This window comes from Scaptodrosophila lebanonensis, unplaced genomic scaffold (genome assembly GCF_003285725.1).
Source record: "Scaptodrosophila lebanonensis strain 11010-0011.00,11010-0021.00 unplaced genomic scaffold, SlebRS2 tig00001410-arrow-pilon, whole genome shotgun sequence".
NCBI lineage: Eukaryota > Metazoa > Arthropoda > Insecta > Diptera > Drosophilidae > Scaptodrosophila > Scaptodrosophila lebanonensis.
In genome coordinates this window covers 7042504-7055962 of record NW_022060738.1, presented here as the reverse complement: position 1 = coordinate 7055962, position 13459 = coordinate 7042504, and the positions used below count along the sequence as shown (strand labels likewise).

At 40.8% G+C, this 13459-nt stretch overlaps 1 protein-coding gene across 1 annotated transcript in view; it reads left to right on the top strand.

Moving 5' to 3' along the window:
• LOC115630547 (neural-cadherin) overlaps positions 1–13459 on the top strand; it is a 154607-nt gene that overhangs the window by 7447 nt on the left and 133701 nt on the right. Inside the window, exon 2 of the mRNA XM_030527156.1 lies at positions 10840–12739. Within this exon, the coding sequence (XP_030383016.1) occupies positions 11107–12739 (1633 nt within the window). The 5' untranslated portion in view covers positions 10840–11106. The remainder of the gene's footprint in view (positions 1–10839; positions 12740–13459) is intronic.

Here is a 13459-nt window from a genome sequence, read left to right as displayed (position 1 = left end):
GGAGAGGCCTATGCCCTTGCCGATGTTATTCGCCTGCCAAATCCCTAGCTTAAGAGTCTGTTGTTGCTATTGTTTGGTGGTTTCTGTTGCAACTGGCGGCATTTGACAAGTTGAATGGCCTTTTACACGTACGTGGAATGGTCAGTGTACTCGTACATACTTGCAACAACCCGCCCTCAACTCGTGCTGCATCGATTCGAGCGGCTGCTGCTGCTGTTGCTGTTGCTGCTAATATTGGGGCTGCCCCTCACACCCTTTCTTTAATCGTAATTCAATAGGATGTTGTGTTCTACTTTTTGCCTTTCTGCCGGCTGCTTGTTGGTTCATTCTTTCATTCCTTCATTCTTTTTTTCAAATTCAATTTAAGTACATTGCACTTTTTGCAACAACGGCGCTGCTTCTGACACTAGCTGCGACGCTGCCGGCGGAAGTGCGGCTGGCAACAACGGAAGGTGGCGGCGGCTCTATATTGACGGCCGTTTTGTCAGACAGTTGCCGACAGACTCATGTAGCATGTAGCATGTAACTCCCCCCCTTGTTGTTGCTGCTTCTGCTGCTATTTGGGCAATATGCCAACGACTACTCGTATTGGCTGTAGCAGTTGTTGCACGCGCCTCGGCGTCTGTTGCAAGTTTTGGACTGAATGGCATTGTACTCGCATATTTATTTCATGCTCGCCTTTGTTCAGCAACATTTCTTGTTAACTAAAGTAATTTCTAAAGCTTCTTCGGGCCAATACTCCACACTGCTTGGAAACCTTACAAACTTTTGGCAACAAAGCATTCTATTTATGTTTTTTTTCTGTTTTTTTTTTTTTGCATTGCATGCAAAACGCAACACAAAACAGAACAAAAGGCCGTAGTCGAAAAGCCCACGACTAGAACGAACAGAAATCGCAGAAAATTACTTAATCGTTTGGCTGAAAGTAAAATGCAGAACGCATCACAATCAACAATTGGCAGAGCCGCAAGTTAGCCACAGTAGAAGTGCTTACACGGGCTTAAATGCTGCTGTCGGGCCAGGCCAAGTCGAATCACTAATGGCAGTCATTTTCTGAAAGCTGAAAACGCCATGCCGAAAAGCAATTCAGAGACAAGGAATTTGTTTTACGCACGCAAAATATTTTTGCCGTCCTCTGGGACCGCCGCTGTCTTCGTCTTCGTGTTCTTCTTCGTCTTCGTCTTCGTCTCCGCCTTCGAGTTCGAGTTCGCCTATGTCTGTAAATTTAATTAAGCCGGTACCTCCAGTCAACACCTCGACGAGACGCCAAGACGTTCGTGCCGTCTAAAAAAGTTAATTTCTCCAAGAAAGTAAGAGGCGGCCAACAACTACAAAACGTTTTCTCGGAATAAAGTTAAGAGGCTGCACGCGCTCGGCCAGGGACCCGAAGCCATGGCCCATTGGTGTTTCACTTAATTGCTTAAAAGCACCAAATTTGTATGTAAGGCGGCAACCTGCAGCTGCTCCTCTCAAGGGTATATCCAGGTCTCTATATCATGCTGTATGAAGTGCCAGCTTTAATGCAATTGCCAATTGGGCCGGGGGCGCCGGTTAATGGACTTGTAACACATAGATGTCAGAGCATTTCTCAAGGCCGTTGTAAATGAAGCAATAAACAATTTAAATGCAATTTCGATCAATGCTTCATTTTCTATTGATCGGCAAACTGGGAAATTAGATTTAATCGCAGTCATTAAAAGCAATTGTGAATTATTTCATTATAATTATCAAGAAATTGTAGTGGAGTAGGCTCAAGTGCAGATCCAAATATGCAAAGAAATGCCTTAAATGTTGGCTTCAAATTTTTCTTCAGCTTTAAAACCTTTGGCTCCTTTTGTTTTCATTTAAGATAGTTGGAATAGAAAATTGTGATTTTTTTAAAGTGTCTTTTAAGATAGTGTCCGTAGGTCTGCTAGGCACTATAAGTATGCTGTACGGTTGTGCTATAAGAAAAACTGGCGTGATTTTTTCTTGGAACAGGAGACACCATATAATAAACAAATACAAAATTAATAAAATGCCCGAATACCTCCACATCGAACAACCTTTTAAAGTAAATTTTTTCATTTCAATATTTTCAAAAAAATTGGAATACATTTTCCTTCAAGCTAATGTATACTTCCCATTCGCGAGAAAAAACGCCCACAAGGCGACACCATATACAAGTAAATAAAGAAATAATAAAATGCCCGAATATCTCCATTTATAGTAACTTTTTAAAATACATTTCTCAAGTTCAGTATTTAAAAATATGTTGGAATACATTTTTTCCATACTTCCCATTCGCGAGAAAAACGCCCACAAAGGCGACACCATATACAAGTAAATAAAGAAATAATAAAATGCCCGAATATTTCCATTTATAGTAACTTTTTAAAATAAATTTCTCAAGTTCAGTATTTTAAAATAAGTTGGAACACATTTTTTCCATACTTCCCATTCGCGAGAAAAAACGCCCACAAAGGCGACACCATATACAAGTAAATAAAGAAATAAAAAAATGCCCGAATATATCCATTTATAGTAACTTTTTAAAATAAATTTCGCAAGTTCAGTATTTAAAAATAAGTTGGAACACATTTTTTCCATTTACACATTTTTTACATTTATAGTAACTTTTTAAAATAAATTTCTCAAGTTCAGTATTTAAAAATATGTTGGAATACATTTTTTCCATACTTCCCATTCGCGAGAAAAAACGCCCACAAAGGCGACACCATATACAAGTAAATAAAGAAATAATAAAATGCCCGAATATTTCCATTTATAGTAACTTTTTAAAATAAATTTCTCAAGTTCAGTATTTTAAAATAAGTTGGAACACATTTTTTCCATACTTCCCATTCGCGAGAAAAACGCCCACAAAGGCGACACCATATACAAGTAAATAAAGAAATAATAAAATGCCCGAATATTTCCATTTATAGTAACTTTTTAAAATAAATTTCTCAAGTTCAGTATTTTAAAATAAGTTGGAACACATTTTTTCCATACTTCCCATTCGCGAGAAAAAACGCCCACAAAGGCGACACCATATACAAGTAAATAAAGAAATAAAAAAATGCCCGAATATATCCATTTATAGTAACTTTTTAAAATAAATTTCGCAAGTTCAGTATTTAAAAATAAGTTGGAACACATTTTTTCCATTTACACATTTTTTACATTTATAGTAACTTTTTAAAATAAATTTCTCAAGTTCAGTATTTAAAAATATGTTGGAATACATTTTTTCCATACTTCCCATTCGCGAGAAAAAACGCCCACAAAGGCGACACCATATACAAGTAAATAAAGAAATAATAAAATGCCCGAATATTTCCATTTATAGTAACTTTTTAAAATAAATTTCTCAAGTTCAGTATTTTAAAATAAGTTGGAACACATTTTTTCCATACTTCCCATTCGCGAGAAAAAACGCCCACAAAGGCGACACCATATACAAGTAAATAAAGAAATAATAAAATGCCCGAATATCTCCATTTATAGTAACTTTTTAAAATAAATTTCTCAAGTTCAGTATTTAAAAATATGTTGGAATACATTTTTTCCATACTTCCCATTCGCGAGAAAAAACGTCCACAAAGGCGACACCATATAACAAATAAATCCATTTATAGTAACTTTTTAAAACAAATTTCACGAGTTCAGTATTTTAAAATAAGTTGGAATACATTTTTTCCATACTTCCCATTCGCGAGAAAAAACGTCCACATCTTGAGAGCGAGAGGCGTGTCGCCAAGTGAGCCGCTGCTTATGCTCTTGATCGTGTTAACACATAATTTGTAGCTGCCGAGTGGCAGCGACAAACGGAGGCAGGGCCGGGGAGAGGCACCAATGAGCAGGTACAGAAGTATCGCATTACCTGTGCGTGTGGCAAAGACATCGAAAGCGACGCCTACCCACCTTGTGAGCGTGCGAGTGCAAGGAATCAAGGAAGGAAGGAAGCAAGGAGAGCAGGCAGCCAGGTAGTCGTGTAGACCTCTGTCTGCTCTGGTCTGGTCTGTTCAGCTCCGATCTGGCTTGGTCTGTGCCGGCTACTGTGTTTACCCTTTCAGTGGTTTTTGTCCGCGTCTTTCCTTGGCTCTGCGTCTGTGTGTCTGTTCTTGCCGCCTCTGACTCCGCATGATATGCAAATATTTGCGTCTTGCTGCATTGCCAATGCGTAATGACTTTATTTATGGGTCGTCACTTTTTTGTCGTCATCGACGGCGTCGTTGCAGCGCCTTTGCCGTTGAGACAATAGCCCGGAGTGCAGCGTCCCTGATATTTGCATTTTGAAGCCATTTTCACTTTGCGCTCGTATTTGTTTTCAACTTTGCCCGCAAGTGTTGACAGTCTCTGATAAATTGCGCGTATGTGCGTGAATGAGACTGGCATTAATGAGTTTTCGTCAAAGATTTTTCACTGGAATTTTTATATTAAAAAGGCAACTCGGAAGCATCTTCGCTGCCATTCTTCCTTTCTCTGAAGGGAAACAAAGCAAGTTCAGATTTGAATGTCAAATGTCTGCTGCAAAAACATCTCAATTAATCATTGTCTACTCAATTTCTCATTGTCAACAGACGTACTCATCTCTGCTGGCATTGCCCTAAGTCCCCAACCAAAACAGGAGCAACTCCACATTCGTCGCCCATTCCTTGCCACAGACCAACATCTATTTCATATTTGATGAAGCACTTTGTTCGGCTATTGTCATGCATCCTACGAGCATTTCCATGTGGTGAGCCGGAAACATTAAGCGCCTGTCCCTAGGCATACCCAGCCGTGTATTTTGACAATGCCACCACCAAAGCAGGCGCCGGCTTACCGACCACTCTATCCTCAACGAGCCGCCTGCTGCAGTCCAGGTGTGCACCCCTCCTGGTCTCTGTTCTATTCATTTTCAAACATGGTGTGCGCCCTTCTATCTGGATGTGTGGGATTTGCCCGGATTTTTGTTGTTATTTTTCCTTCATATTGTTATCCGTTGGCCACGCGCTCAAAAAATCTTTTTTTGATAAAGCATCCCAGTCATAATTTTTGTCATCGTCGTCCTTTCGTCCTATCCTATCCTCACGTCTTGTTTGTGCGTCGACGCCTTTGAAAACGTGGACTTGAATACTTGTTTTTGTGCCTTCTATTTAGGGTTGTGCTCTTTGCTCTTTGGGTTTTAAAGCGCGTGTTAAATGGTTATACAGTTTTAATATGCACGATAATTTGCATATTTTGTTGTAAGGGTAGCCCGCATTTCTTGATAAATAGTTGACATAATTAAACAATCATAATTACAAGTTTATTCTTCAGAAGCCATACACAAACGAAGTTAGTTGACCTTCTACTGTGGAACACAAATATTATTTATTATTATTACTTTTTGAAAGGGGGACTTTTGCTAACTCTAAAATGTTCGTTAGTAAAATGTGTTGTTTTCAGAAGTATTCAGGCAATGCTACTCTTTAAAGACAGGCATACTGGGGCTAGTCTAGTCAATTGCCTGAATTAACTCCTGCTTTCACATTCCCATGAGCACTCTATTACTTCTGAATTATATTGGAATATACAAACGTATCGTATGATTTCGTATTTAACAACTCTCATAAAATCTGGTGCATCGGTTATATATTTTTTCAAACAGCAGAATGAATGTTCATGCATATCTGTAAAACGAAATAGTGTAGAGTAGATGCTACATTCGTATACCCTGCCCATCTGCCTCTATCTTTGCGCTATGCAGTTATGTATTTAAAGACTAGTTTTATTTAAAAATAGTTAATTGAAAGCATTTTTGTTATCTTTGCCGTGGCAGTGCACACACGACTCTGGCGCATCATTCTTGTTTTTATTTGGGCTTCAACAGACATATCTGTAGCCACTTTATGAGCATTACTAAACAAGACAAGCTTTTTTAATTAACACTGAATGCATATTTAAACAAAAGCAACACATTCATAGCTCTGCAATAGCCACAGCAACAGCCACGACATAAACTACGGTATTTGTGCAATAAATATTCAATATGAAAAGCCCTAAATGCCCATAAATCGGCGGCAATAAAGCGACGAAGACGACGTCGCACATAAATTGGTTTACGGAGCGAGTGTTCCCCAAATATTGAATGGAAAACTTTTGTTTATCTCCCTTTTGTGTGGGTGAGCGTTGTTGTAAATAAAAATATATTCATTTCAATTGCAGCCTGTCTGCTATGGCCCTCTAATATATGTATATGCTGCCAATCAGAGGTTTTCAAGACTGTGGTGGGGCAGATCAATAAAGCTTGCAACATATAAATACATACATTTATACAAACTGCCACTCAGAATGCGACAATTAATGTGAAATTAAAGCGCCATTAGTGAGAGGGAGCTCAGGTTTTTGCCATTGAATAGGCCCTGCCTATAGTCAACAGTCAGACTCATATTTTGTGCGTGCTTTTCAAATATTTATGATAATGGCAGACCCGACAGGCACGCGTTAAATTCATGCAGATTATCTTTTTTGTTAATACTAGCAGCGAAGCAAAAAAAGAGAAAAAATAAATAAATAAATAAGAGAATAAAGTAGAAAAAGTGTTGCGTGCCTGACTTGGGTTGGGTTGGACCCGAGGTGCTCATTTCTGATCATTTTGCTACCGAAACTTGTTCAAATGTTGTACATATTTAAAATTCTAATAAACAATGGGTGGTGGCAACGCCTTGAGCCCAAGAATTATTCATCGGTGCCCCCAGACTCTGGCGTTTCATTTGCTGCGACCGACGGAAACGAACGACCGCTCAGCAGGTGGTCTGAGGCGTCGATTTTTAATCGATTTTAAATGAGTCTAATACTCAATAATTTCGACAATATTATGAGCAGTTGAAACGAACCGACGCTGCTCCTCGCATTGTGGGCGTATGCCAAGAGCGCTCTGGTTCGAAAAAAATTTTGCTATAATTTTCGTTTGCCAAGGAAAAAAATATTGACAGCCCCGTGCGATTGCCACACGGCGCATCAATCATTCAGCGCATATATAAATACATACATATTAACCGAAATTCCAATATTATATTTTAATATATGCGAAATTGTAGCGCTTCTCATTTGCATCTGCCATACTTGTACACAAAAACATGCCGAAGACCTGAGGCCTGAATGTTTTCCAGCGCCTTTTGAAACCCAATCTTGATGGTCCACTGCGGCTGCTGTTGCCGACCAACTTGTGTTTTTTCTCTCGGTTAAACAACGAAAAATATATCGCTTTATCTTCACTTTTAATTAAGTGCCACTAAAATTTGCTTTAGGTTTTCTGCTCTGTGCTCAGTCCACTCTGTGTGATTAATCGAAAGCCTTAACAGCGCTAATGAATTTTTACACGCGGAAAAAACAAAAACAGAGACGAAACCGAAAACGAAAACGAAAAACGCCAATCAAATTAGTGAAAACAAAGAAATAATTTAGACTTTGAAACACAAAGCGCTTTGACATTTCCCAAACAAATCGCAAATGATTTACAAGCCCAACTGGGCCCCAGCTCGTTATGTATAGTATGTAGGATGACTCGACCATCGACGGATATTCTATGGGTATATTAGTGGAAATGGTTGCAAACCCGTTTGCTGCTTTTCTAGCCGCCTCTCCCCCCAATGATATGGTAATGAGCGCGTCTGATAATTTGTAGTAGTCGCTCGACTGATTAGTAGATCACATCGATAAGCTCAAGTTTTCGGGTCTGTACCGTTTGCTTAGCGTTAGCCAAGATCATAAACATCTCCATATGTGTGTTATTCGATACTCAGATATTGGGGTTCGCGGCTAATTGTAATTAAGATGCGCCATAGAGATAGACAAAAGAGGTGCCAAATATATACTTTGCCTCAGCCCCATATGATCTGCGTCGAAAGGCGTTGAAAGTGAATGGCGCTTGATGGTATTGAGTGGGCGTTCGAACAGATCGTAAATAATATTCAAAATAATTTGAATGAATTTTTATGCGCATGCTCAGGTGTCAAGTTTCCGCACTTTCCCACTCCATCTAAGGGCCAACTTAATCATTAACTGTGGAGGGCACAATCAAGATAAGTTTTTAAAACGATTTTTTTACCTTTGTTTTATTTGCACAAGTCTTGTGTTACAAATCAATCAAAAGCCAATTAAAGAAGTATCTCCATCTCCGTTCAAAACTAAAGTTAGATACTTTTTAGGCGATATCATAAAAGGAGGATGTTATCAATTCGAAATCTAGTGCTTACAATTTCAATTCAATTCGGATGTACTTCAAGGGTACTTTGATGAGAGTTTGACTATGTTCTGCAAAGGAGAACGTTCTCAGTTCGACTGTATTTTGGATTGTTACCTCGGAAATTTCGACCGATTTTGATAATTCTTTTTGTATTTGAAAGCTGATGCTTCCCGTATGGTCCCCTTTAAATTTGGGGCAGTTCTGACAGTGGCATCTATGAGAAATCTGCCTGAACAACAAACAATGAATTGAAGTCGGTTTTTTTGTTAAAATTTTGCTTGCTAACATTTTTTTTTACCTCATTATACTGGTCTCATATTTGTAATTCCCTGAAGCAAACTAACAACATTTCTAAAATATTATACTACCATATAGATGCATAAGTATTTGCTTGACATCTTTGTGAACCGCTCCGGCTCGAACGAAATTACCGATTTCGTTCCCTAGTGTAATCAACGTGTCTTGTTATAAGGCCATTAGATTAATGACTAACATCCTCTCTCGCCCCGTCCCTCGGCTGTTGCTCAATGCAACTTGTCAGTGCGTACAAATTCTTTACCATTAAAATGGGCATGGCCATCGAACCCCCTCCTCCGCGTAAAAAGCAAATAAAACTATTGTCAACACATTCGGGTCGTAAAATTGAACGGGAGCAGCCGTGATCAGAACTCGGTTAAAAATAAAAGCCGTCAAGCGGCGGCGCCTGCGCAGCTGTTGTAAAAACCTCTACCCTGCCCTTTCCAGTTCGGACGTTTTAGGTCATGTTGCTAGGGCTGCACAGACTGGGACTGGGACTGGGACAGGGACAGGGAAAAAGTCGCGGACGGTCGGTCGACTGCATGACGTGTAGACCGGGTAATTAAAATAATTTTCACAATGAGTTTTCAAGGGCGGCGAACACGCACACACGTGTAACAGCGAGCGACCATGTGTGTCACATATTTGGCAGCATGGGGTGGAAAATAAAAAAAAACTTATTGAAATGACACAAAGCCACTCTCCTTACAGACATACTGTGTACTATATACTCGTTTGTATGTAGATATATTTATGTTTAGAGCGTGTCAGCAGCATATTAGAAGGCAATCAAGCCGAGCCAGAAAAAAGAGGCGACTTACTGCGCAATGTGTCCTTGACGGAGGGTGGCAGTGGCAACAACAAAATGAAAAAGTTGCAAATGAACTCTTGAGTGTGTGCCAAATAACTTAACTTAGAAGTTAAATATTTTTTGCTAATGTCATTAAAAAGTTTTCGCTTTGTGCGAAATTTCTCGTGCGCTTTGTGCGCCAGGCAATTAAAAAGCGAAAAGCTGACAATTTCCTTGCCCTGCAGAGTGGAAGTGGCAGTGGAAGTAGCAGTAGCAGCAACAGTAGCAGTAAAAGCAGCTGCCAGACCCCAGCTGGCGACGAAATTTTTGCCCTATCTTTGTGCAGAATTTGCTCAGAGTGCAGGCAACAGCCGTGTACTTGCCACACGGACAGCAAGACAAACATCTATTGCGGACAGAAAGGGCGAAGGAAGCATGGGCGCTTAATTGAAAATGTAATTAAATTAATAAATTGCATTTTTTCGCACAGAGCTAACACTTGCTTTCATCGTACGGAGGTGGACTAGAGAGCGTGATTGGAATTTGATACAAAATTGTTTTAATGCTGGGGACAATGATATTATTTTATTTATTTTATTATTCAGAATTCAACAATAATACTGTCGATTATATTATTAAACTTAATATAACAATTTCAACTAAATTTGCAAGATAAGAAAGCCTAACACAAAGCTGTGCAATGACGTCTATTAATGCCTCCGACACGTTGGGGGAATTTTATTTGCCCCGATTCACAGCCATATATGGTCAGAGACATTAAATACCTAAAAAACTATGCAAAAAGTGGATAAAGGTGGAAAATTAATTCTCCAAAAATCCAAATAGAAAAAGTACAAAGTAGAACGAGAAAGAGAAAAAGAAAGAAGGAAAGAGAGATAGAGAAACAGAAAAGAGAAAGGTGGAAAGAGAGAGACGAAAAGAAAAAGAGGGAAGGAAATCTGGATGCTCTAGGACAAACGAATTTTAGCACGTAATAAAATTTGATGAAGAGGATCTGTAATTGAACTTTACAATATATCATAATTATGGGCTTGAAAGGGCTGATGTTCCAAAAGTTAAAGATACCTTCCAAAAGATGAATTTCTATGTAATTCACTTCATTTTAGCTTGTTTCTAAGTCTGACGTAAAGTTCATTGATCAAGATAAGGAGTTTGTTAGGATGTCCTCCAAAAGTATACGTATATGAATAACACGAAACTAGAACAAATAAAGCTGAACTTCAGAAATTTCAAACTCAAATATTTCCTTTATAATTTCCATTAATTGGAAATTTAATAAAACCTTTCAAAAGTATACCATAGAATACTAATGCTTATATTAATTACGCGTCATTATGAATAACACGAAACTAGAACAAATAAAGCTGAACTTCAGAAATTTCGAACTCAAATATTTTATTTATAATTTCCATTATTTGGAAATTTAATAAAACCTTTCAATATATAGTATAGGCCAATATAATTCTAATAAATAATTATTATTATGTATATTATATATTAATTTTGTTCCTCTATTCTCTCTCTTTCATTGCAGTTGGGCCATAAAAAGACACGGAAATGTATTATAAAAGTGTTAAGAGTGAATAAAACTTCCCCATCCTCGGCCCACAATTCCCTTAAAAACAACTAAGAAAGCTCCAAAAAAGAATGTTCCATGCAATATTCAATAGTTCAGTGTAAAACCAACAATTAAAATCCACAAATTGTTTGTACAGTAGTGTTGAGCCAGGCATTTAAATAATTCCCTGAGCATCAGAAAACAACAACGACAACAACAGCGTTCAACGCGTGCCCCAACAATATGGCGGCACGACGTTGCTCGTTGATGCGCCCTGGGCGAGGGCTCCAACAGAGGCAGCGGAACGCGTTTTGGTGGCTCGCATCAGGCGTTGATTTCGCAACGTTTACAGTGCGTGCCGGAATAGTGTGGATGGCGACTGTCATCTTGCTCATAGGACAGTTGGGGGCAGATCATGCGGCCAGTTACGAAGGTCTCAGAGCGGAAAATGCGGCACGCATGCTGGCCGGAAGTCCCGACGATGTGGAATCCACACACCATCCCGCTGTGGTCGGTAGTAGTGACATGTCACTGGTCCTGCCTCACGACACCTATCCAGGCTTCAGCATTAAGAAATTCAGGACGCACCCGCTGCGTATGTCAAACGGCACATATAGTGCTGTTGGCGGAGTCGCAGCCTATCACATGCTGGATAGCGACTACTCGAAGTACTTTACAGTGCTGGATGATGGGGTTGTGATGACCACAGCTGACATATCGCCGCTGGTCAATCGACCCGTGCAGCTGGTCGTGGTGGAACAGACTCCCAATGCGACCAACACTCATAACCTGCAGCTCTTCATCATGCATCGGAAGGACATGCTGCGTTTTTCGGGCTCGCTGCTGGACGCCAGCGGCGAGGTACGAGAAAACCGGCCGGCGGGCACCCGCGTGCGTGGCGTCCCATTGATGCAGGCCTTTAGTGGCTCCATTCTGGACGAGGAGCTAGCCACGCCCAAGAAGGTGCGCTACACCATCATCGATGGCAATGTGGACGACGCTTTTGCGCTGCAGGCCCGTAAGGCTAATCAGAATACGCAGCCGAATGCCCAGTCCCTGGTTATCGATGGGGACGATGAGTCAGGCGTGTGGCTGGTGACCAATCGGCCGTTGGATCGGGAGAAACGCGCCCACTATGATCTCTCTGTGGAGGCATCCGATGTGGATGGCCTGGACAAGACAGTGTCAAAAATTCAGATCACGGTGCTGGATGAGAACGACAATCGGCCGGTGTTTAAGTCTTTGGACTATAAGTTCGCAATTGCCGGCCAGAAGGCGCCAAACTTCGAGGGCAATAGCAGTGTGACGTGGCAACGTTTTGCCATACTAGGCAAGGTGGAGGCCACCGACGCTGATGGAGACAAAATTGCCTATCGCCTGAAGGCGCCCAGCAACGTGGTCATCATTGTGCCGCAGACGGGTGAGCTGATGTTGGCGGGTGAGCCCACGTCCAGCGAACTGCTGTTGGAGGTGATTGCCCATGACCTACGATATCCGAGCCTGCTGAGTGCTACGCCCGCCAAAGTGCTGCTCGAGTTTCTGTCTCCCGAGCCCGTTTCCTTTGTCATGCAGCATCTGGAGCACGATGAGATAAATGCTCACTCGCATCATCGCGAAAAACGTCGCGTGACACGAGCTGTGCGACCCACCAAGCGCATTGAATTTACCGAAGCCGACGGCGATACCGAGGGTAAATCGGTGTTCCAGCTGGAGAAGGAGACGGACAAGGAGACATTCAAGATACGCGACGATAATCCCTGGGTCACGGTGGAAACGAATGGTGCCGTGCGCGTAAAGAAGAAGTGGGACTATGAGGAGCTCGGTCCAGAGAAAACCATCGACTTTTGGGTCATCATCACGAATATGGGACACAATGGTGAGTATTGCACAGAAAAGCAAACCAATTTCAACATATGGCTATTATTTTTGCTGCCCCGCTAAAAGCGTGCAGTGTTTTCTTGAGACTAAGAGCTTTATTTAAGGGCCGATTTACATTTTCAAATACATGCACTCCATCTGAACTGAATTGCTTGTAATTGCTGCAGTGTTTTTAGTCGTCCGCACACAAATGTTTGGGGACCATTTAATTTACGAGTATTAAAGAATTTGCGTAATTTTCACTGTGGAATAAAGTTTATTTATGGCCCGTCAGTCTTTTCCCGCTTTCCGCTCCTTGCTGGCCACTATACTATATTGTGGCTTTGCTGGCAGCCTTTTTCATATTCCATAATTTTCCAGCGTTTTTAATTGCATAAATTTGCACTTTATGTGCTTACATAAAGCTTCAAGCATAATGTCCTATGCATAATTACATTTGTCTGGCCGGGCCGATCATGGGTGGGCACAAGTGGGCGCTGATTCCGTCACTTGGTGGTGTTCCTGGAACTTCATTGAGTGTGTGATGAGGCGTTGATGGGGGGGGGGGGGAGGGGGGGGGGAGTATGCCCTGAAGCTGCTTTATTACGAGCTCTGAGCAGCAGCGTAATGAAATGTGAAAGGAATGAAAGATAATCTGAACAGAATGCAATTCCACATAAGAGGATAATTGATAATGGATTCAATTTGTGGCTACTCATGGACTTTAGATAAATTCTTT